This window comes from Panthera pardus, unplaced genomic scaffold (genome assembly GCF_024362965.1).
Source record: "Panthera pardus isolate Hobbes unplaced genomic scaffold, ASM2436296v1 HiC_scaffold_2, whole genome shotgun sequence".
Lineage (NCBI taxonomy): Eukaryota > Metazoa > Chordata > Mammalia > Carnivora > Felidae > Panthera > Panthera pardus.
In genome coordinates this window covers 50,491,760-50,515,432 of record NW_026526765.1, presented here as the reverse complement: position 1 = coordinate 50,515,432, position 23,673 = coordinate 50,491,760, and the positions used below count along the sequence as shown (strand labels likewise).

The window sequence follows — 23,673 nt, the reverse complement described above, 5'->3', positions numbered from 1 at the left end:
GAAGGCAGCGCCTGAGAACCTGAATTCTTTATTATCTGCAGATAAAGTGTGAGAAGTACTTTCTTCATAGGCAAACTGGACTTGTCAAAATAGTCGGGCCTGTGGCAGAGATGGGGCAAGTAAAGGTTCTTCCTTCTCATCCTGGTTATCTGGATGCTCAGGGCCAAATGAGTGGCTAGCTGCAGCCACAGGGTTTCATGGCATGAGGGCTATTAGGAGCTCTATCTCAGGCTCCTCCCATTAATTCTGTCACTCATCTTCTAGCTTCAATGTCCCCTAGCAAGCTACCAAAAGTCTTCCTGGGACGGCAGGATAGATAGATAGATAGACAGATAGATGATAGATAGATAGATAGATAGATAGATATAGATAGATAGATAGATAAATCAGCCACTTATTAAGCATTTAGCCAGGATGCTGTGCTAAGTGCATTGCATCTCACCTCATTTAATCTCACAACATACCTAAGATCGGGTACTATTATTAACCCCATTTTACAGATGTGAGAACTGAGGCTTAGAGAAGTTAAGTAATGTGCACAGCAGGTGCCGGAATTCAGGTCTACTTGTCCTTGGTGCAGGTGGTCCCACACACCTTTCACACAGGACTGGTCCTGGGGCTGCAATCTGAGCCGGGACAGGGGTGGGGGGGAGCAAGGCTTACCTTGAACCTGCTTTTGCAAAACTAGCACGCTATTTTGACTTAGATTTTATATTCAAATCAGCTTTTTTTTTTTAATTCTGAGGCTGCTTTTATGAACACATTGGTAAAATGGTTTTGTCTTACTTGTCTTATTTTATGTATGTATGTACTTAAGGAAGGCCACAGAAGGGCTCCCCTGTGGTGATGCAGCCACTGTAAACAAGCTGGTGAAACTATTTCTGCCAACTTTATATTAAGTTTTCTGTTAAGTAATCGTTGATGACTTGTTGGGAGTAGTAAACACATTTTTACAGAAAGAAACCCCCCTATTGGTACATATTTTAATGTATGTATGTGTGTGTGAGTGTACAGGTGCCTCATATAACAACAAAAATCAAACTGGAAAGGTCCCTTCCGCATCACCGTCCAGCTATATTCGTCAGAGATGCCCATGGTAACAAGCAGGAGAGCTCACGCGTGAGCACACACACACACACACACACACACACGGTATCATACAACCCAATACAATGCAACTTACTTTGTTCATAACTACATATGACTTGGATACAGGACGTTTCACTTTGTTGTTTAACTTGAGAAGAACTTCTGTTTCCCTTGAAGCCTAGAGGGCAGAGGAGGTGGGAGAAGGCACTCGGAGCTCGAGGTACTGTCTCCGCCCAAGCCAGAGCACCAGGTCGGATAAACAGTGGGACTGCCAGCTCAGCAGCCCCCGCCCTCCCCGGATGGGTCAAACGGAGGGAGGAAGTGTGCGGTTGGGAAGCTCCGCTGCTCTCGCCCGGTCTCCAGTTTTCCCCGCGCAGAAACTGCAAGGAAAGTTAGTATGGGAAGCTGCGTCCACCTGAAACCCTGCCGGGGCCCAGGAACTTCCCAGGCGGCGGGGACTGGAGACGGTGCTCCGAAATGGAGACCTCGCGGGTGAGAGTGAACTCTCGGGTCGCCGGCGCGGGTCTGGCACGGCCTCGCAGCAGCGCCCTCTCTCGGCGGCCCTGGGTACGGCCTGTATCTATCGGCGTGCATCTGTGGGCTTGTACTTGGTGTTGGTGTTCCAGCTAGTGTTTCTGTTGCTGCTCTTGTGCAGAATGGTTGTGGGTGTCTAACACCGTGTTCACCTTTCACTCCTCTTAACAATGTTAAATTCCTCTAGGAATTTCTAGCTAATTCTGTTAATTCTGTGCATCTGTATAGAGCTCCTAGGGCTCTATGGTTTTGTGTGCATAGGAGTGTGAGGTTATAGTCCGGTGTGTGCCTTGAGTGTGGCATAAGTTGTCTATATCCCTGACTGTGGATATTTCACTTTCTGTCCCCACCTGTCTGTGAGCAATTACCTATGAGCATGAGCTGTATCCCTCCATTTTTGAGTCTTACTAGTAATACACATTTTTATCATCTTCCCATGGCTGTGCCTGTATAAATGTACAGGTGTGTGTGTGGTGCATGAAGCCACAATGGGTAGTAATGGGATGTTTCTGAAATCCAGATGTTGAAGGAATAATGTGGAAGAGGGGAACCTCAAATATACTAAGTCCTTTGCCCTTCATCTCATTTTCATTGACTTCAGAAGAACCATAGAGTTTGTTTTTGGACCCTCTGGCTTACGATTGCTTGATTCTGACCTGAACCTGGCCTCCTGTGTGAACTCTCCTTGGCCTTCCTTCTCCTGTCTGTGGAGGCTGCCTGCTGCAGGCAGGCTTTAAGCCCATTGACCCTGATGTCAACAGAAAGAAGTGAGCATCCCATCTCCTTCCTTTTTCCCCACCCAAAAGTCACTTCCTCTTAGTTCATTACCTGGGATTTTGATGCTTGTGTTCCCTCAGCATTATTGATACACATGGGGAAAAAAAAAAAAAAAAAGGAACTTCTTGAAATTCCCCCAGAAGGTTTTGAGAGTTGTTTTCAGTGTTGCAACTTGAACAAGTCAGTTTCTAGTTTAAGTTTCCATCAGAAAGCTTGGTAGGAGTAGGGTATATAAGCCCCAGTAGCAACAACAGCAGCAACAGCAGCAGCAGCAGAAGAAGAAGAAGAAGAAGAAGAGACAAGTTTCAGACCCAGAAAACTCTGCAGCCTGCCCAGAAGCAAGGTAAGCACTTCCTTGGCCCCTTCTAGCTTTCCACAGGCCCGCAGGCTGTCCGGGGTAGCACCGTTTGAGTGGTACCCCTACCCCTGGCAAGCTACCAGGAAGGAGTGTGGATTCCTGGAGGCATTCCTGGTGACTTACCTGCCGGGAAAATAGTGGAAAGTCAGTATTTTGGGGACTGATGTATCAGGTCTTAATTTTAAAAGTCAACTAATAATAATTGTACACGACAGTCTGCAAATGAATGCACATTTGATAGAAGGGCTTGTTTTGTCTTGTCTGAGAGTAGTGTGTACATAAAAGAGTGTTCCTCAATTTTAATGCCCACCAGTTAAATTGTATCAAGTGAGGTGTGCCTCTTTTAGGACTGTAAACTTTTTTAAAGCTGTTCGTTCATTAAGCCATAATGAATTCAATAAACAATTGAATTCATACTTACACCTCATAATTGAAAGTTGCAGAGCAAACTTTGTGTTGGGCTTAATAGATAGTTGGAACAGTCAAGCAGACTGGAGGCCAGGTTATCCAGATTTTTTTGGATTAACTTCGGAGCTACTTTAAAAATGAAAAGCAGCCGCATTGTTTAAAAGTATTTGCCGAAGGGTTTTAAAATCTGTGAGGAGGAAAACAAAAGATTATACTCTATTAGTGTCTTATGGTTGCCCAGGTAAATCGTGTGCAACAGTTTTTCAGGTTAAAAAAAATAACGATCAGGTTAAAATATCATTTTAACCAAGAGATTACCAAACCCCCGCTGATGGCCCACTCCGTCAGATAAGGAACTTCAAGATATTGGAAAGAATTTGGACAACCTCTTGGGGTTCATTTTACTGGGATCTGAAAACTGATGATTTCTGTACATTTATTCATTTTCCTCTAATAATTCATAAGATCCCTCGAGGCCAGAGTGTTTATGCTAGACTCTGGAGGTACAGTGTGGAGTCAGAAAGGCATGATCCCTGCCCTCAGAGAGCTCAGTGTGGCAGAGAAGACAAACATAGAGAACTATATTACCACAATCACAGGAAAAAGTGCTATGAGTGGGATTCAGGGAGAGCAAACAGCCAGGAGTCCTGACTTCCTTGGGCACCCTGCTGGATACCTTCATGAATTATTTCATTAACTCCTCACCACAGTAGGATGCCCATTTTACAGGTTGAATGTGAGACTTAAATAAGTCAAGTGACTTTCCTAGAGTCACACAACTAATAAGTGGCAGGGCTGTGATGCCAATGCAGGTCTGCCTGGCTCTAGAATTGGGGGTGCTACCCATGCTTTGTGTGATTTTGCCTTTTTATTTTTTAAATAATAATTCTTTTTATTATTTATTTATTTTTTATTTTTTTCAATGTTTATTTTTGAGAGAGAGAGAGAGAGCACGGCAGAACGCTAGCAGCAGAGGGGCAGAGAGAGAGACACACAGAGTCCCAAGCAGGCTCCAGGCTCTGAGCTGTCAGCACAGAGCCTGACACAGGGCTCGAACTCACAAACCGTGAGATCATGACCTAAGCCAAAGTCAGACGCTTAACCGACTGAGCCACCCAGGCACCCAATAATAATTCTTTCTAAATTAAAAAGTAACAAAATAAAGCTTGCAAACGAGATGCCCACCCAAGTGTCCTGGGCATGCCCATGTTGGCACTAGCTTTAGGGAGCATAACCATACCACAGGACCTGGGGTCCCTGTGTTCCTTATACAAAGATTTCAAGAATTTAGAAAACCTACAAAATTACATGGAAAAAAATGTTTAATCCTCAAGACTCTCAAATGTAACATGCCAAGGAAATGTGGGCTGTGGAATATAGCTCTCTGATATCAGCTGAACTGGAGAACAACAGGGCAAATACATGCTGCCCCCTTTTTGGATTTCCCTGGGTTGGATTAAGAGAGTGACCCACCACCACTTCACCCCCCCCCCCACCCCATCCAGCCAGTGTTCCATGGTTTAAAATGTAGGTGATACTAAAATGCAAGTTGTTTCTTAGAATCATCACCAAGGCTCCCTTGATCGTGAAGTGCAGTTCACCTGAAATTCTCAAACACATCTAAGGCCCCAAGAGGAAGTGCCAGGAATATAGCCAAAGGGAAAATCCCAGCATTAAGATAGTGCAAAAGAATCACCAGGAGATGCCAGGAATCTCTGTTATTTCCCTGCCCAGAGTGCCGGCATCTGGGCTTTACAGGCCTATGTAATTACAATACCTCTAGGGCATTTCCCTACAACCAGCAGGAAGGTTTTGTCCGCTGTTGTATACAAAACAGACATATCGCATTTTTCCTTTATCTCTTCACCTAAGTACAAGCTAACATGTTATTGGTTGCCTTCTATAATATGATATGTCATCTCATTGCATTCTGTCAACAACCCTCTGAAATGGGTATAATGTCCATTTTATAGACGAGGAGACTGAGGCTCAGAGATAATTTGGGCAACATCACACAACTATAAGTGGAGGAAGCAGAATTCAAGCCCGTCTGCTGGACTCCAAGCCTGTGAATGTACTAACTGATACCCTGTGGCAACTAGTACATTGTTACAGTCATAACTTGGACATGATTAATGGGCATGTCTGTGAAAGCTCCATGCTGCAGTGACAAAGTGCTGACAGTACAGGAAGGCCTGACTTCTAGTCCCATATCTGCCACTCTCAACCTTTGTAATCTGATTGAATAAAGCACATGGCAAGGTTCTCCTAGGATTAGCAGCAATTCTAACAAAGCCGTGATTTGTCAATATTCAGTAACCCCAGCCAAAAGATGTTCATTTTTAAAGTATCTGGCTGAAAATTTTTTAATGTTTTATTTATTTTTGAGAGAGAGAGAGAGAGAGAGAGCACAAGCAGGGGAAGGGCAGAGAGAGGGAGACACAGAATCTGAAGCAGGCTCCAGGCTCTGAGCTGGCAGCACAGAGCCTGATAAAAGGCTGGAACCCATGAACCATGAGATCATGACCTGAGCCGAAGTCGGACGCTTAACCGACTGAGCCACCCAGGTGCCCCTGACCAAAAATTTTGGGTCTTATTATTTGTAGGATTTATTCAGTGGTTTCTGAAAACATGTTCCTGCAGAACATTGGTACTCTCTGAGATGGATGGAGGTGTTTCAGAATGAAATTCAATAATCACCATCTCTACCTAATTCAGAAGTAGGGTACAATCTTCACGTCCTGAAGATTTGCATAAACCCTGGATCCCAATCTAGATTGAGTTTTACTCTAAGATGGTAGCTGATATTTAGCACAAAATTATACATTTCACTTTTCAGAGTGGATATATCAATATTTCATGGCCTTCTTCCAAAGAACATCTTGCTTTTCAGAGCTGTGGACGCTAAACATGGGTTAACCCAGTAGTTCTCAAAGTGTGATCCCTGGACCAGCAACATCAGCTTCACCAGGAAACTTTTAAGAAATGCAGATTCTGAGGTCCCTCTCCTCCTTCCATCCCCCTTGACCCCTACCTGCTGAATCAGACACTCTGTAGGTGGAACTCAGCCATCTGTGTTTTAGCAAGGCTTCCAGGTTACTCTGATGTGTGCTCAAGTTTGAGAATCACTTGTTTCGTTATGTGAGAGGAAGTAACCTTTGAGTTTGGAGCAGTTACAATCTAAACGAGGAGAGAAACTAAACCTGGCCGCCAGGTGGTTGCCATAACTTGTATCATAAATATTTGTTGAATGAAAGTATTTGCTCCTAGAAGACAGGACCCAGGCCCAAAATCCTTTTTTTTTTTTTTTCTCTCCTAACCACTCTAGCTCTATGCCCTTTACATAGAAAGTACATAGTAAGTAAATAACGGTTGAATGTTGATCCAGACAAGTCATGTTCCTTCTCTGCACCTTAGGTTTCTCAGCTTAAAAATGAGAGGATTCTGGGACGCCTGGGTGGCTCAGTTGGTTGGGCAGCTGACTTCAGCTCAGGTCACGATCTCGTGGTCTGTGGGTTTGAGCCCCACATTGGGCTCTGTGCTGGCAGCTCAGAGCCTCCAATTCTGTGTCTCCCCCTCTCTCTGCCCCTCCCCTGCTTCCTCTCTGTCTCTCTGTCTCTCTCTCAAATAATAAATATTAAAAAAAAAAAAAAGAGTATTCTATCAGATGGCTGGCCTCAGTTCTCCTTCAGCTCCAGATAGTCTGTGGTTCTCTCTTTGGAGATGTTCTTACTCAGAGACTGCCACAGGGTTCCTGCAATTCGCGTGGTATGAATCTGACGAGAAAAATCAAGATTAAAACCAAGGTACATTGAATGAATATGGTTTCCAAAATGACTGAGTAACTGCTGACATTGTCTCTTCTCTTTTCCCTCCTCTTCTCTCTCTTTGTCCTTCTTCTCCTCTGTTTCTCCGCCTCCTGCAGATGCATCCTCAGCAGCTGGTCATCTCCTGGTTTTCCCTGGTTTTGCTGGCACCTCCCCTCATGGCCATATGGGAACTGGAGAAAAACGGTAACCAGCCTCTCCTTCTCTGGGGAGGCCCTGAATTCCAAGCCAGGACTGTCAGGCAGGTGGTGTGGGGACCTCAGACTAGAAGGGGCAACAAGCCTTGGGGCCTCCTAGTGAGTGCCATCCCTGGGAAAGTGTGGGTCCGTCTGTCCTTCCTTCACCTTTGAGGGTGTCTGTGTTGTTTGGCCTTCACATTAAATGCCACAGTAGGAGCTTTATGTGGACTCTGATGGGAAAAGATATATGGATTTTGCCAGTATCACTAAAAACTGGCTGTATCGTTCAATTAAAATTCCAAAGTGAAGGATTTGAAAAGTATAAGAACTCTGTTCTCTCATCCCCGCTCCATCACACAATATCACCCCCTCTGCTGGCACCAAGAGTACTAACCTCTGACTATGCACTTAACTAGACTCACATTGACTTGGGCTCAAAGGCTGATTCTGCCACTTATCAGGTAGGTGACCTTGAGCTGGGTCACCTCCAAGCCTGAGTTTCCTCGACTGTGACCTGGGGATCACAAAGAGTTGCCTATTATGCAGATGATTAAATATGTCAGTGAATTCAGGGGACAGCACAACAAATGTCCAGTGACAGTCAATGTTAGCTGCTATTGTTTTGGTTGTTTAAAGTGATGGCACTGATGATTCAAAAGAACCTGTTTATAATCCCAATGACCAATAAAAATTACTAGAATAATAGAATAGGTTTTAGTGAAATTCACTATATCCTTTTATTATCTCACACAAAGTAATGTATTAACTGATTGTTAGTTGTTCCTGAAAGACCTCAAATGTTTCTCGTTTAATTCCCACAACATCCATATAAAATAGGGACTGTCTGTACCCCATTTTAGAGATGTTGAAAATAGAGGCTACAGAGATTAAACAACTTCCCCAATTTCACATACTTGGTAAGGATAGTACAGGGACTTGATTCCAATTCTGTCTCACTTCAAAGCCTGTGCATTTAAGTATTTGAAGAAGGTCTTACAAGAAGGACATAGAGCAATGGTTTCCTATGTGCTTGGAGAACAGGAGGAAATAGGCGTAAGTTACAAGTGAAGACATTTCCGCTGATGACCAGAAATAATCTTTCGATAGTCAGGAAAGTACCACACTGGAAAATGGGTACCCGAAAGGAATGTGGGACTATTCTTCTATTCTTAATCTTTTCGGGAAGACAAGAATTCAGTCATCTCCTCTCCGCCTGAGGAGGGTTTGAGTTTTAGACCCTGCCTTGAGGAAAGGCAAAAGCCTGAGCTAGATGAGTATGTCAGATTCCTATCAATCCTCGTATAGCTAGTGAGCTCAGGAAACTTGGCCCTCGCATAGTAAACCCTTAAGTTACTTCTAATTTGGTAAACCACAGAAATTCCAGGAAGTCCATGTGAGAAACAGAGGGCATAGGACTTTGGAGACCAGATGAGATGATAAAGCCAGGCACAAGGTTCCAGATGCTCTTCATTAGGCTCCCCTTTGTGGTTGTTTTCCCCTGTTCTTAGGTAAGGGTCTTCTAGGCCTTCTGAGTTTTAGCTGTGACAGAAAAATAGCCTTGCTGTGGTTCAATTTCCAGCAGAACAAAGAAAAACTAGAGAAAGCCGAAGGTGAGACACGGTTTTATTTCAGCATAGGTAATCATTTCCAAAGAGTTGGGTCCCAAATACTTTTTACCTCTTGTTTTGTTACCGATTCAGTAGTTAAAAATCCCTCGGATCTAAAATGAGAACTTTATATCCCACAATACTTTACATTTGGACGCCAACCATAAAAGTCACCATTTATAGAGCATTTAAGGGCACTACGTTAAGCTGTTGTATGAATTGGCTTATATAATCCATGTCTCAACCTGCCGAAGCAAGCACTAATATTTTGCTCATTTTAAAAACGATGACACCCAAGCTTAGAGTAATTGAATGTCTCGCCTGAGGCCACAGGCAAGTATAAGATACAGAGCTGAATCTAAACTCAGACCTGTGTGACTCCAAAATCCAGGCTCTTCACCTGTGTGGCTCTCCAATTAGAGAGGGCATCAAAATCATCTGGAGAGCATAACAGACCACCAGGCCCATCCCAAAGTGGCTGGTTTGGTAACTCTGAATTTGGATATCTATCAGTTTCCTCGGTGCTGCTGCTGATAATGGTGGCTGAATGATCAGGTTTGGGGAACCAGTGCATTGAATGATTCTAGTTAATGAATAAGTGATGCATGAGTGAATGAATGAAGCTGTGATGTGGCACACTCATTGAAATACTCTACTAAGCCATTCCTCAGGTGCCAGTTTGGATACTCATATTTGAGATCCAGTGCAAAGTCAACGAGATAGAAGGCCTGAGCTACAGCTCTTGTGTTTCTAACTTGATGTAACCTTGCTTGGTCTCTTGGTTTCGGCATGAAATGGGAAGACCAGGATCTACTGAACTGCTTCATAAGGGTGTAAAATTGTTTTAAAAAGTGGAATGAAAATCTCTGTTGGTGAGTTTTGCACAATAGGGACTAAATCCTTAAATGCCCTTGGAAAATTGTAGGACAGTTTCTCTGTGCACTCATCTGACCCTTTGGTCTCTGAATAACAATAACCAACACTGAGTTTACTGTGGTAGGCACAGCGCTAAGTGCTTTATATGTTTGTTTTTTATTTAATCCTCATAGCCAAACCTACGACATAGATGTTATTATTGTCATTTCACAGTTGAGGAAACTGAGGCTCATGGTGATTAAGTACCTCGTTCCAAATCCCTTAGCCAATTCGTGGGGACAGGATTTCAGTGCTGGTCAGTCTTTCTTGACATTTCTGTGCCCTGCCTTATTCCCTATGAAACCAAAGTTGTGCTGGAAGGTTCTTATCTCCACCAGGTCTTTGGTAAAGAGTTTTGTGCTCTTTGCATTTTTGGTGTATCAAGGCCTTCCCCATCTGCCAGCTAATCAGAAGTTAATTATTGAAGACAGCCCGTCAGTAGGATGGCAGCTGTAAAACTCTTTGCTTGTCTTAGGGCGCCTGGGTGGCTCAGTTGGTTAAGGGTCCGACTCATGATTTCAGCTCAGGTCATGATCTCACAGTTGGTGAGTTTGAGCCCCGCGTTGGGCTCTGCACTGGCAGGCTTGGGCTCTGCACTGGCAGGCTTGGGATTCAATCTCTGTCTCTCTCTGTCTCTCTCTGCCCCTCCCCCATTCATCCTCTCTCTCTCTCTCTCTCTCTCTCTCTCTCTCTCTCAAAATAAATAAAAATTAAACTACTCTTTGTTGTCTCTTCACGACCTTGAGCCCAAGTAGGGCCCAGTGACCTGAGATCATCTCAGCAAGTATTTGCTGTTACAAGCAAGGCTGTGCTTTTCTGCAGTGCAAATGCTCAGGTGGTTCATAAAACCCAGTCCCAAGTTCACGTTGCTCACAGTCCTGTTCTCCACTCCCTGTGCTCTCCAGTTTATGTTGTAGAGTTGGACTGGCACCCTGATGCCCCCGGAGAAATGGTGGTCCTCACCTGCAATACTCCTGAAGAAGATGACATCACCTGGACCTCTGACCAGAGCAGTGAAGTCCTAGGCTCTGGTAAAACTCTGACCATCCAAGTCAAAGAATTTGCAGATGCTGGCCAGTATACCTGTCATAAAGGAGGCAAGGTTCTGAGCCATTTGTTCCTCCTGATACACAAAAAGGAAGATGGAATTTGGTCCACTGATATCTTAAGGGAACAGAAAGGTAATCCCATTCCCTCAGATGGTGCTTTCTCTTTTGCCCCATAAAAAATTTTAAAAAAAAATTTTAATGTAAATCCCTTGCTGAAACCACCCAGCACCTGTGTTTTTCTTTGCTTTCTTAGACACTTTGAGTGATCAACCATCCAAATCTCATGTTCAGAGATTTTCGTGGTGAATCTGGTTGGTTTTCCTGAAGTTCTTTTTAAATGGTTAATGGAAATTAACCAATGTGTATAGTTCATAACTCAGCTCTGGGATGGCAGCCTTGCCAAATTTAATCCCTCCCTCTGATATATCAGGTGCAACGTATACTCTGCAGAATCAGCATCCTACTGACACATTCCCGGTCCTCGCTGAACTGCCTGTCAGGGAAGCAGCATCATTTTCCAAGGAAATAAATGGAAGATCTTCACTCTTGTACCGCTTGGTGGCCTGTGGTTCATCACAATTAAGATCTACCTGAAAGAAAACTTCTAAATATTGAATTTTTGTTGTTTTCAAATCCAGAATCCAAAAATAAGATCTTTCTAAAATGTGAGGCAAAGAATTATTCTGGACGTTTCACCTGCTGGTGGCTGACGGCAATCAGTACCGATTTGAAATTCACTGTCAAAAGCAGCAGAGGGTAAGTGAAACCACTCTGATCTCTTAGCATTTTGTGACAACTATTGCATTAAGAAAATAAGGGCAACCTAGCAATGGCCTATCAGTTAATGATAAGTGAGAAAACACAGTCAAACCTGTATTTTTTTCAACACCCCCTCTTGCCTAAATTGGGAAAAGAACATGGAGATTTAAGCTAATCACCTGAACAAATGTGTAGGTTAGAACAGGACATTATTGGGGCCTGAGAATAGCCTCTGCTGTGTTTGAACCCACTCATCCAGATTGCCTGGCAATGCTTCATTAAGGCTCATGGCACCATGGGGAGGCATAAAAGGGGAAATCGAAGCTACAAATGACTTGCCAAAATTGCACCCTGAGATGAAAAGAGAAACAAAAGCTCTCGGACACAGATCTTGAAAGCCCTGAAGCCGACTCCAAAACTCTGAGGCCTCCAGAAATTTTCTCAGGGCCATTTCAACTCCTTTTCCCTCTGCTGACGTCACTAATCTGAAGTTCATTGTTTGTCCAACACACTTGGACTTCCCCTAAGAAACCAGTTTCCATGGATACCGAACCTATGTTAGCCGGTCTGTGTGACTTCCCTCACTCACCATCTAGGTTCCTGAACAAGGCAGGGTAACAGAGCAAACCCCAGGTGATTAACTGAGCAAATTAACCTCTGGAGTCTTCCTTTTCCATCTTTAAGATGAAAATCCATACTAAAAGGATGCTTATACAAGGGCACAGAGACATGGAAGCCAGTGTTCATTGTAATGTTTTTGGTAATCAGCAGGGGAAAAGCTAAATAAAGCGTGGTACATTATCCCCCAGCTTAACGTGCATTCATCAAAATGGATAACCCAATCTGTGTGGTCTGTCATGGAGCGCTCCCCATATGTTCAGAGGGGGAAGAGATGGTTACAAACCATATATATATGTATAGTAGGATCCTATTTAATGGAAAATAAAAGCATTGTCTGTGTATATAGACAAAATATGTGTGAATGCATATATACATATGGATATATGATTGGTCTGAATATTCATAGACTAAGGTCTGGAGGGACACAAGCTATGAATAGTATTTCTATTTGGGGAGTGAGATTATGGTTGAAAGAGGCACACACGTTTCATTTATACACATTTTTATCTTTTTAATTTTTTATCATTAGCATGTGTTGATTGTGTAATTAGAATGAGAAAAACGAATTTAAAATTCTAATAAGGAGATTTAACCCAGGGCTCTGGATCTAGAAATTTCTGGATTCATTTAGGCCAGAGGCATGTAAATGCAGAGCTGTCTCTAAATATTTGTACCACCTCTTGAAGCAAAGCTTGTTCTCATGGGGAGGGCAGATTCTTACCCCCTTAGGAGAAATCAAACCAGTTGGAGAAATTGTGTCCTCAAACAGCTGCCTGGCTCCAGCCCCTAGAAACTCACCCACAATTGTGTGACACAGGGTAATGTCTGTCTTTGACTTCAGCTCCTCTGACCCCCAAGGGGTGACTTGTGGAGCAGCGACACTCTCAGCAGAGAAGGTCAGAGTGGACAACAGGGATTATAAGAAGTACACAGTGGAGTGTCAGGAAGGCAGTGCCTGCCCGGCTGCCGAGGAGAGCCTACCCATTGAAGTCGTGGTGGACGCTATTCACAAGCTCAAGTACGAAAACTACACCAGCAGCTTCTTCATCAGGGACATCAGTGAGTTTGCTTGATTATACGTACTTACTAAGGATATAAATGCCATTTGTCACATGTGCGCAATGCCCCATGCACTGAGGTAAGGGTTTACATGCATTATCTCTTTTATTCTAACCCCCCCCCCCAAAGTGTACAATGTAGATACTATTGTCTGCATTTTAAGGAAGAGAAAATTGAGTCTTACACAGGTTAAATAAGTTGCCCCAGATCTCACAGATAACAATTCAGACCCAGTCCTGCCCCACTAGAAAAAAGTAGGCTCTTGGGGCACCTGGGTGGCTCAGTCAGTTAAGCAACCGACTATTGATTTCGGCTCAGGTCATGATCTCACAGTTCATGAGTTCGAGCCCTGCATCTGGCTCCCTGCTGACAGTGTGGAGCCTGCTTGGGATTCTCTCTCTCCTTTCTCTCTCCTCTCTCTCTCTCCTCTCTCTCTCTCTCTCTCTCACACACACACACACACACACACACACTAAATAAATAAATACACATAAAAAAAGGAAAGAATAAGTAGACTCTTGGCTATACTTGTATTCTGCTATTCTGCTGTCCAGGAAGCTTCCACAGGGAACCTAGGAGGAGCCCCTCAAGCATACCATACCATACCAGGCTTCCATACTAATTGTGGTTATTCCCAACCAATCTTTCTCCAGCACTGGAAAAGAGTCTTCTTTATTGGAATATAAGACCCTCTGAAATGAACATCGATTTTTTTTAATTTGCAGATGGAGATTTTGCCATTTGTCATTTCCTTTGCCATTTATCCACTGAATTTTCATCATGAAGTAAAATGTATAAAACCACAGAACTCGCTCTAGCATTTGTGGAGAGACTGCCCTTGGTGGGTAGGGAAAGGTTTGCATTTACATAGGATGGCCAGGGAAGGTCTCTTGGAGGTGACATTTAGCTGAGTTCTAAAGGAAAAAAGAAAAATGTCAGTTATGTTAATAATAGAAGAATATTTGAAAAGCATCTACCAGGAACCATGGTCTTTGGGATTTGGACATCCCATAGAATGTCTCCTCTGCCCTTGTCTAGACAAGGGTCTAGAGTCTTCCATGATACTCGCTACTGTATCCTCTGTGCACAGTCTAGTTAGTGACTGGCATGTGACGGGTGCTCAGTCATCATTTATTGAATGAATGAATGAGCATAGAGACAATTTGATAACTGCTGCAAGACGAGTCAGTGCCAGCTGCCATGAAAAGACAACGGAAAGAGCACTAAGTGGAAATTCTCTCATCTTATCCCCAGCAAGGGGCTCCACTCAGCTCCAAGTTCAGTGCAAAGAGGCATATTGACCACAGAGAGGGTGGTCCTTCACCACGTAGCCCAGATATGAGTCTTGTCTCTACAAAATTTCTTCTGAGCACTATGCAGAGGTGGTTCCACTGCTATGGCTCATCTGATTGTGCAGTGGTGAGAAGGATTCTGAGCCTCTCTAGGGGTCAGCCACAGAGGCTGTGGCCACCTTCCACAGGCACCAGCAGCAGGGGTGCCTCATGTTTGCCAACAGGTGCCCAGAGAAGTGAAGTAACTACCTATGGACTCACAACTGGTCAAAGGTGAAAGTCGGTTCAGAAGCCAAACACCATACACCATACACCAAAAAGCCCCATTAGGAAAATAAAGGGTGTTTCTTTGGATTCTTCCACAGTCAAACCAGACCCGCCCAAGAACCTGCAACTGAAGCCATTAAAAAATTCTCGGCATGTGGAAGTGAGCTGGGAATACCCTGACACCTGGAGCACCCCACATTCCTACTTCTCCTTAACATTTGGCGTACAGGTCCAGGGCAAGAACAACAGAGAAAAGGTAAGATGTGATCCAGGCTCCGTGTATTCAGTTTTATGCACATCCAGGGGATGAGGATACCAGTAACTAACATTTATCTAGCACTTTCTAAGTGCCTGAGACTGCGCTGAGGGTTTCATATGCATATCTCACTGAATCCTTAAGGTAACCCCGCAAAGCCAGGCATTATTATCACCACTTCACTCGTGGAGTCATGGAAGCTCAGAGAGGTTAAATGACTTGCTCAAAGTTACTCAGCTAGGAAAGAGGAAGGATCAGAACCACGGAATTCAGTCTAGGGGACGCAAATGGCCTGCACCGAACCACGCTACTATTGCCTCCAATATGGTTCGTCATTAATTCTTGCACTCAGAATTGATCCCCATATAGGAAATCTGGGCTCCAGGCGCCTAAAATTATTGCTTGAATTTAGCAAGTGTAATGAATGATAGAACATTCATGCTATGTCTCACCCAAAATGGATAATTCCCAGCTGTTCCACATATGGTGAAATTATCTTATTGAACAGAATGTTAGCGTTCACACAGGCTATGACAATGGCTTTCAAACTTCTTGCCTTGGCATCATAATTCCCAGGTCCAAGATTCACTTTTATAAAGCCCAACACTGCTTCAACCCCAGTTTTAGAAATCACTGGATAAAGGCCTTATTCAGGATAGTATTTAGCATTTAGAAGGAATTCAGTCATTTAGTCACTCCCTGAGCATTATGTTTTGTAGGAGGGAAGGGCTATTCTGGGTGAATTTACCTAAATATTATTTAAAAACTTCATATGTATCTTCCCTACATAAGATTTATATCATTAATAGATAATATCTACTGAATACTTTCTACCTGATGAAAGTCTTCACTAAGAGTTTTACATGATGATTACCTTTAACTTTTACACATCTTGAGGTAGGAATGATTATTATCCCTCTTTTATAAATGACGAAACTCAGACACAGAGCCTAAAGCATTTTCCTGTGATTACACAAATAAAAGTAAACAATGCCTGGATTTCAGCACGTTTTCTGATAAAAGGATCAGGATATAGTATTTAGGAATATCCAGGGGACAGCTATAGCAAATCTGCCCTAGTCCCACCATCGCCCAGTACAGACTGAGTGTGCATTGGGCCTTCAGGCAAGGTAGCTGTGCTAAAAAGATGTGAGCTGGACGGAGCCATTCCTCCCTCTGGTCTGAGGTAGAAAATGTGTTTAGAGCTTCTATCAGTAGGTGGCGCAAGTTCTATACAACTCCACTGTTTATTGCAACTGTGGAGCCCTTAAACCCAGGTGTACTTGTTTTGAGAGACCAAGCGTTGCAAAAATAGGCCCAGCCCATCTTGTGACTGCATTGCCAAAGACATCCCTCTCCTTTGCAGAAAGATAGACTCTCCGTGGACAAGACCTCAGCCAAGGTCGTGTGCCACAAGGATGCCAAGATCCGCGTGCAAGCCAGAGACCGCTACTATAGCTCATCCTGGAGCAACTGGGCATCCGTGTCCTGCAGTTAGGTGAGCAGGCCCACAAAGCCCAGCCCATACCTGAACACTCAGTGGACCCAGGTGCAGGGCTTTGGTGGGGGGCAGTGCAGGAGAAGAAAGGGGAGACAGGGTGCCCGGCACATAGTCACTAGAGTCAGAAACATATATTTGTTCATTAACAGATATTTATTTGATGCCCATATTGTTCCAGGCACTGTGCTGGGTACAGAGATACTGCAGTAAAGAAAACATACATAGGTCCTGTTGCTCTAAGGGTCAGCAAAAATGGCTTGCAAGCTGTTTTCAGGACTTAGAACCTTCTCCTAGGCACCCTGGGGGCTTGCAAGCTCTTTTCAGGACTTAGAACCTTCTCCTAGGCACCCTGGGGGGACACTGAAAGCAGCCATATCCTAGACCACATAAGGGCAGGCTGGGCCCTTCTAACATGGAATCCCTAAAACCCCATTGCCCCAATAATATGTTGTGCGAAGTAAGAAGGGTTTGCTGCCACATTTCTAATTCACATAGACTGTTGGTATTCTTTTTCAGGTTCCAATCCCAGGATGAAACCTTGGAGGAAAAGTGGAAGATATTATGCAGAAGTTTTTAAAGAGACAATGGAATAAGCCCCAAAAGTTATTTTCTACCTAATTTGCTTTTTGCAAAGGTTCATTATAATGTCTTTGTAGTAGTTTTACATTGAAATGCCAAATGCCCACTGAAGCAATTAGCTACTTTATTTATAGATTTTCTAGCTAGCAGGTTGCCACTGACCTTAATGCTATTTAAATATTTAAGTAATTTATGTATTTATTAATTTATTGTTATTGAACACTTCTGTGTCAAGATGTATTGTATGTTTCATACTCTCAGGACCTGATCTGTAAGGAATAGGCCCTATGATGCAAAATGTGAATTTATGTGTTATTTATACTGACAACTTTTCAAACAAGACTACAAGTGCATCAGTTTTATGACAACCAGTGAGAACACAGTGTTCTGAAGCCAGCACCAATAATATGTTTGTGATGGATGGGAACACAGAAACAGTTAAACAGAAGCACGGAGACATGAATCCATTTGAAAAGGTTCTGGTGACCGAGATGTTAGTTCCTGTGTCCATGAAGATTTCCTTGAGGTGGTGTTGCTAAAGCAATTCAGGACCACCTGCACTTCTAAGCAAGTTCAGTTGTTTTATTTTTGTTGTTGGTGGTGGGTTTTTTGGGGGGGGAGGCGGTTGGATGCCTGAATTTAGAAAGGACTAAAAAAATAACTGAAATTGAAATTCAGCTTCAGCTACCCTGGCAGTCCCCACCTCCATCTATCTGTAAGACATCGGAGAGTGACCCAGAGATGTTGTAAGTGTCTGGAAAGTAAAAAGGTCTTAGGATCCAAGAGGGAGAACAAGTATAGTACGGCCAAGCAAACAAAATTATCAAAATTGCCAGCTGCTTTTTAATAGCCATGCAAGAAAACACAGAGTTGCAAAGAAAACAATCAAGAATTGCTTACTCATCAGCATGAGTGAACCTGACTGGTGGATATGACCGGACAGTGCCAATCACTAAGGTGCTACTTTTAAGTAATGAATGTGCTTTCTGTAAAGTGATTTCATTTGTTTTCTGTTTACTTATTTCTGACAGTGAACTAATAAAAATATAATTCTTCTTTGCAATAATATTTTGGGCTTTCTCAGCTGACTCAAGTATCCTGTTCCCGCATTTACCAGGATTGCATTACTTTTCCCCTGCCATTTAAGAATTGCCCTTCTTTGAAGCAATTTCACTTCCAGTTTTGCAGAGTTGCCCTTTCCCTTTATAGGACTCCCAAAGTCAGTGTCTTGCTGAGCTCAGGGAATGTCCCTGCGGTCTGACCACGGGGAACTCTGCAAGGGCACTGAACTGCATTATGCCCTCTTTAGGGGTTGGATGTTCTTGCTTCTTTCGCCTTCTATCCTGGAATCAACTCTACTTGCTCCCAAACTGTCATGAAATAAAGCACCAACCTGGTAGAGTCATGAGCATCCCAGCCCATAGGTCCAGACCTGATGTTTGCAGAGGATTTGTCACATGTCTGGATGTGTGCTAAAACCTTGGGTTGAGGAGATCCAGACAACCTTGGGTTGCCTTCCCCAAACAGTGCCCATTCCTGGCACAGCTTAGAAGGCAGCGATGAAAAGTTAACTTCAATAGCACTAAATGCTAAAATGTTCAGTGTATATGGTGCCCTGGGGTAAGAACAAAGGAGAAGAATCAGTGTAACCTAGAGTCACCCAGGAAGGCTCAATAGAGAAGGGGAAGTCAAAGAAAGGGCAGAGCCTACCAGTTTCTCTTTGGTGCCTCCCATGGAAAGAGCAAGTGGTGGGATCAGAGAGAAGGAGTACAGTCTCTACTATCTTCAATAGCCAAATGTACATATCTGGGCTTCCTTGCAATGGCAAGGTAATTATAATAGGGATGCTTTAAGTGTCCTTATTTTAAGTGTCTCCTGGAGCCCTTATTCTACTCTGCTTCTGACCTGGAGGAATGGTGGAAAGATTCTATCATTCTCATCCAACATTTGAAACCTATCATCTTGAATTATGAGCCCATACTGGATAGCACGTGGTTGGTTAATAACTATTTGTCCTCCTACAGGGTCTTTCATCTAGAGATACCAAAACACTTAATGGGCATTTAATGAACAACACTAACCAAGAAAAAATAATTAATCATACTTACAAGTACAGACACCAGGAGGCCTTTCCCAAAACTTCCGGCCAGCCTGGGGCAGAGCTCAGATGTTCCCTCTCCCAGCATGCCCAGTGCTTTCCTGACATGACCTCTTAGCATCCAATTAAGTTGAATTTCAATGAAGAGTTTTTATCTTTGAAGGACATTCTCCAGGACAATCCTTTTTTATGGGGAATCTAGCCGCTACAAACATATCAAATGTTCTACCTAAAGAGCTCAGGACTGGGAACCAGGAGACTGGGCCCTGGGCCTGGTCAGCCCTGCTACATGACCATGTGACCTTCAGCAGAACACTGGACACAACCTGCTGCTTGTCCCATCAGTAGTCACTCTCAACTTCTTTCCCTCCCAGTGACCTTCCTGAGCTCTAAGATTGGGAAGCTAAGTAATCACTTTTCTAGTCACCCTGGCTGCCCAGCAAAGCCATGAGACCTTGTTCCAGCTCATGAGATATGAGAAAATTCTGCCTGTGTTCTCCTGAGAAAAGAGAACCATAGCCAATCACTCTTGCCCTCCTTCCTCTCTTGAGCAGATGACATTTAAGAAGTTTCAGAGAATGGGGCACCTGGGTGGCTCAGTTGAGCATCTGACTTTGGCTCGGATCATGATCTCATGGCTCGTGAGTTCAGGCCCACGTCGGGCTCTGTGCTGACAGCTCAGAGCCTGGAGCCTGCTTCAGATTCTGTCTCGTCTCTCTGTCCCTCCCCCACTCGCGCTCTGTCTCTCTCTCTCTCTCAAATGTAAATCAACATTTAAAAAAAATTTTTTTTTAAAGAAGTCTCAGAGAAAACCCTGCAACCAGAATGGAAGCCACCATGATGGGACTGTAAAGCTACATAGACTTTGGGACTCAAGCAAAATCAAAAAGCTGAACCAACCCCTCTAACCACTTACCCCAGACTTCTTGTGTTAGAAACATAGACCCATATGTGTGTGTATTTTTTAACCATGGTAAAATACACATAAGATAAAATGTACCATTATAACCATCTTTGGGTGTCCAATTCACTGGCATCAACTACTGGGAGGAAATGGGTCAGAACACCAGGTCTGCCCCTCACAGCTGGCATGCCCCTAGGGACACCCTGGAGCCACATCCAATGATGCCAAGTGGGGTCCTGGTGATGCCCTGTCTGCCTGAAGAGAGATAACCAGGGTCAGGAAGCTTGTTCCAAGGGCAGCCGGAGCCTGAGCAGGACGAACCGGGCGGGGGGTGGGGGGAGTGGGGAGGGGTTGGCAAGCAGCTTCCATGGGAGAGACACCTCTGCTGTTCCTTCATTCACTCAACAGTTACTGCTCTGTCCCTGGCACCATCGTCAACTTTCTGGATACAAGGCTAAACAAGACCTTGCTCTCTCACTGTTTCCAGTCTCCAAAGGATGAAATGCTTGAAATTCTAATCACCGAAGGTCACCTCTTGAGGGTTAAGAGCTCTATAAAATGAGATGATCAGTTTAATGGGGTTAGCACAGTACCTGGCCCACAGTAAGCACTCAATAAATGGTAGCTATTTCTACCCAATAACTCTGTGATCTTGGGCAAGTTACTTCACCTCCTCAAGCCTCACTTTTCTCATCTGTAGAATGGGATAATAAGAGTACCCACTTGACAGGGTGGTTGTTAGGATTAATGGAATAACACTTAGAAAGTGCTTATAAAAATACCAGATCCATAATAAGTACTCAATAAAAGCTGATTGTTAATATTCTTATTATATTACCTATACCCTAAAAAAAGAATAATTCGGGCCCCTATGTCTTTGTGGGCGTAGGGAAATGGAGAGATTGTTGTTAGGAGGTAGTGATGTTTCTTAGAAGTGGGTCAGGATGAAGGATGCATTAATGAGCCAATGAAGAGATCAGTCAAGCTCCTCAGGGCAGAAACCCTTTCTTATAAATACAATTGTAAGAACATCCCCATCTGGTGGGTACCAAGATGCACCGAACCCAATTCCTGCCTCTAGGGATTGGATAGTCTGAAAGGGGCAAACATGGGGAGTACATATATTAAAATATAGCCAGGCTGGGTTAAGGGTATGCGAACCCTAAATATTTCTTTTTACAAAGGTTTTCAGCTCCGGGGAAGATCCTTTTCATTCCCTTTAACCTTCCTGGATGCAATAATTTGGCATAAACCTGCCAATTCACCTTACCCATAAATCCGATTTTAATCATCTCTTTCCTTTTCATTTCAGTATGGCCCCTCTTCTAACACAGCATTTGCGAGCAGACTGTATTTGGACAAGACTTTCTCCAGAGGGCCGTATTATAACCAAGGAAATGAATTCCCTCTCTCAAGCTCATAAAATGCAAAAATAAAATCAGCATTCTAGCTGAGGGCAGAGGAAACCAGGCGCGCATACTGAACACCCTCCTCCTGCAGGAAGCGCGCTTGGCGGAGCGGATTTGCATTTACCTTCACGCAGGCCTGGGTTCCGAGGCGCGGGGCGTCCTGGCAGCCGGCCTCCGCGGTCGTGCGCAGCCCCTCCGCCTAGTGCAGGCCGGTGTGTGACCCGCTTCAGGGCTCTGCAGATGCTCGCTAATCTCCCCTGCCTCCTTTCGAAAGGAACACAAACCGCCTCTCCCCTGCCCATCGCCCCAGCTGACCAGGGGTCTTCCCTGGCTCTTTGCAAAAGGACCATTGCTAACCCCAGCATGGGGGGTTCCAGAGAGCTGAGTGTTGTCAGTGACCCTGGGGTTTGGAGGATAGGGAAAGTTAGGGGACAAATCATAGTGTCCAGTGGGCTTCTTCCTTCCCACACCATCATCCAACAGGCGCACACCAAACACTGGTGGAGTGGGGGCCCCACTGCCTGGAAGGATCCGAGGAACAGAGTGTGTGTGCACCTGGCTCTGAAGCAAGAAGACCTGGGTTCAAATCCCTGCTCCCCACTTACCAGCTTTGTGCCCTGGGGCAATTCCTTAATCTCTCTGTGCCTCAGTTTCCTCACCTCTAAAACAAGTACGCTGGCTGTGCCATCACCTCCTGGGGATGTTGTGAGAATTTAAGGAAACCAGTTCCACGGCACCCAGCACCTAGCAAGTATACCTCCAAGGCCAGTTGCAGTTTCTGTTTTCATAAAGTCAAGCCCAAAAGGGGAAGCAGTCCTAATTCCTCCTCTTCTTCCCTCCCCATGTAGATGAGGGCCAGTTTGGGACATGTACATAAGCTTTCAGCCTGACTCAGAAATCTGTGTCCTCCCACCCACCAGCCCTCTCCTGCCAGCACACAGCAGTGACATCTCCCCCGGATCACAGCATACAGAGCGGTACTCCATGCCAGCAACTACTGCATGGGTCTCTGCTCTGCCTTACGAAACATTCTCTAGCCATGGTTGACCCCTTTCTCTGAAATCCCTCTGTTTGCACTTTTGGGTGCCTTAGAGGCTAACCAGACCAATGGTCTCCCAACTTGTTTGAGCCAGAATCCCTTTGCTCAAGCGGAATTCCTAAATGAAGTCCCACCATACACAGGCACCTGGGAGGATGGTGGCCAAAGGGACTTTAGTTTTATCAGCAATGCTCTAATTCTTTACAAGAAGAATGCATTATCATATTTCCTGCATGATTAAACATTAATTTTTTATAAAGTCCTATATGTAAAGCAGACAAAAGCAGAACTACTCTGCCTGAAGCCTCCTACCCACTCAGTCCAGCCACCCTCCCTACTCACCCCTATAGCCCTGGGGCCCCACCTCGACACCCCCAAACTCTTCAGAGCCCAGTTTGAAAACCTCTCATTTTATAAGATGAGGAAATTGAAGGCCAGAGAAGTTTGGTGCCTTGCCCAAACACCCAGAGCCTGATTCTTGCCAAGGCTCAAACTTGAACCTGAGTCTCCTGACTCCCGTTTTGGCTGTTCCTGACATGTTAAGTAATAATTCCCAGAAGATTGCTATTAAACTGACCAGCCTATCCCCAGTGAGCAGCAGCACCTGAAAACCTAGGGGTTCCCACAAACACTTGCATACTAATTAGCTTCTTAAAATAGTTGCCCAGCTCCTTGGAATGTGGTGTCTGAAACCTTAAAGCATCCTCTGCTTTACTCCAGGGAGAGTAGAAAAGAACCGGCAAGGACACGCACCCTATAAGACAAAGGAAGTCATAATTCGGGCTGCCACAGCACTGCTACCAGCCCTAGAGCACCTGATGCGAATAAGAAAAAGGTATCTCTTCTTCAAGGCAGGCACAGCCCCATACCAGGGTACATGACTTACTGAGTGGGGAGCAGGCTAGGTTTCTGCTCCCTCTTGACCCCTCAACCAGGGACCCTTGTGCAGGACACAACCTGCCCAAACACACATGGCAACGATGGTCATGGTGAGAGTGGTAGGTGCTTGGAATAAAGGAAGTTGAAGGGGAGGGAAGGCTTTCATTCATTCATTCATTCATTCATTTAGCAAATAATGACTCGGTGTTTACTGTGCCAGGCCCACAAGTGCAGAGAAGAATACATGAGCAAGGTGGGCTGGTCTAG

The 23,673-nt window shown here is 44.4% G+C and overlaps 1 protein-coding gene across 5 annotated transcripts; it reads left to right on the top strand.

Moving 5' to 3' along the window:
- The first annotated feature begins 1,547 nt into the window (after positions 1-1,547).
- Positions 1,548-18,143, top strand: IL12B (interleukin 12B). 5 transcript variants are annotated; one of them, XM_019433767.2, is made up of 9 exons: positions 1,568-1,656; positions 2,225-2,743; positions 7,092-7,179; positions 10,600-10,875; positions 11,382-11,499; positions 12,965-13,182; positions 14,840-14,997; positions 16,364-16,495; positions 17,015-18,143. In XM_019433767.2, the coding sequence occupies exons 3-8, from the start codon at positions 7,092-7,094 to the stop codon at positions 16,493-16,495; spliced, it is 990 nt and encodes a 329-aa protein (XP_019289312.2). In that variant the 5' UTR covers positions 1,568-1,656; positions 2,225-2,743; the 3' UTR covers positions 17,015-18,143. The 5 variants fall into 5 exon arrangements, with proteins under 5 accessions (XP_019289307.2, XP_019289310.2, XP_019289312.2 ...); XM_019433762.2 differs by lacking the exon at positions 2,225-2,743 and having other exon boundaries at positions 1,548-1,656; XM_019433768.2 differs by lacking the exon at positions 1,568-1,656 and having other exon boundaries at positions 1,673-2,390.
- Positions 18,144-23,673: the final 5,530 nt, after the last annotated feature.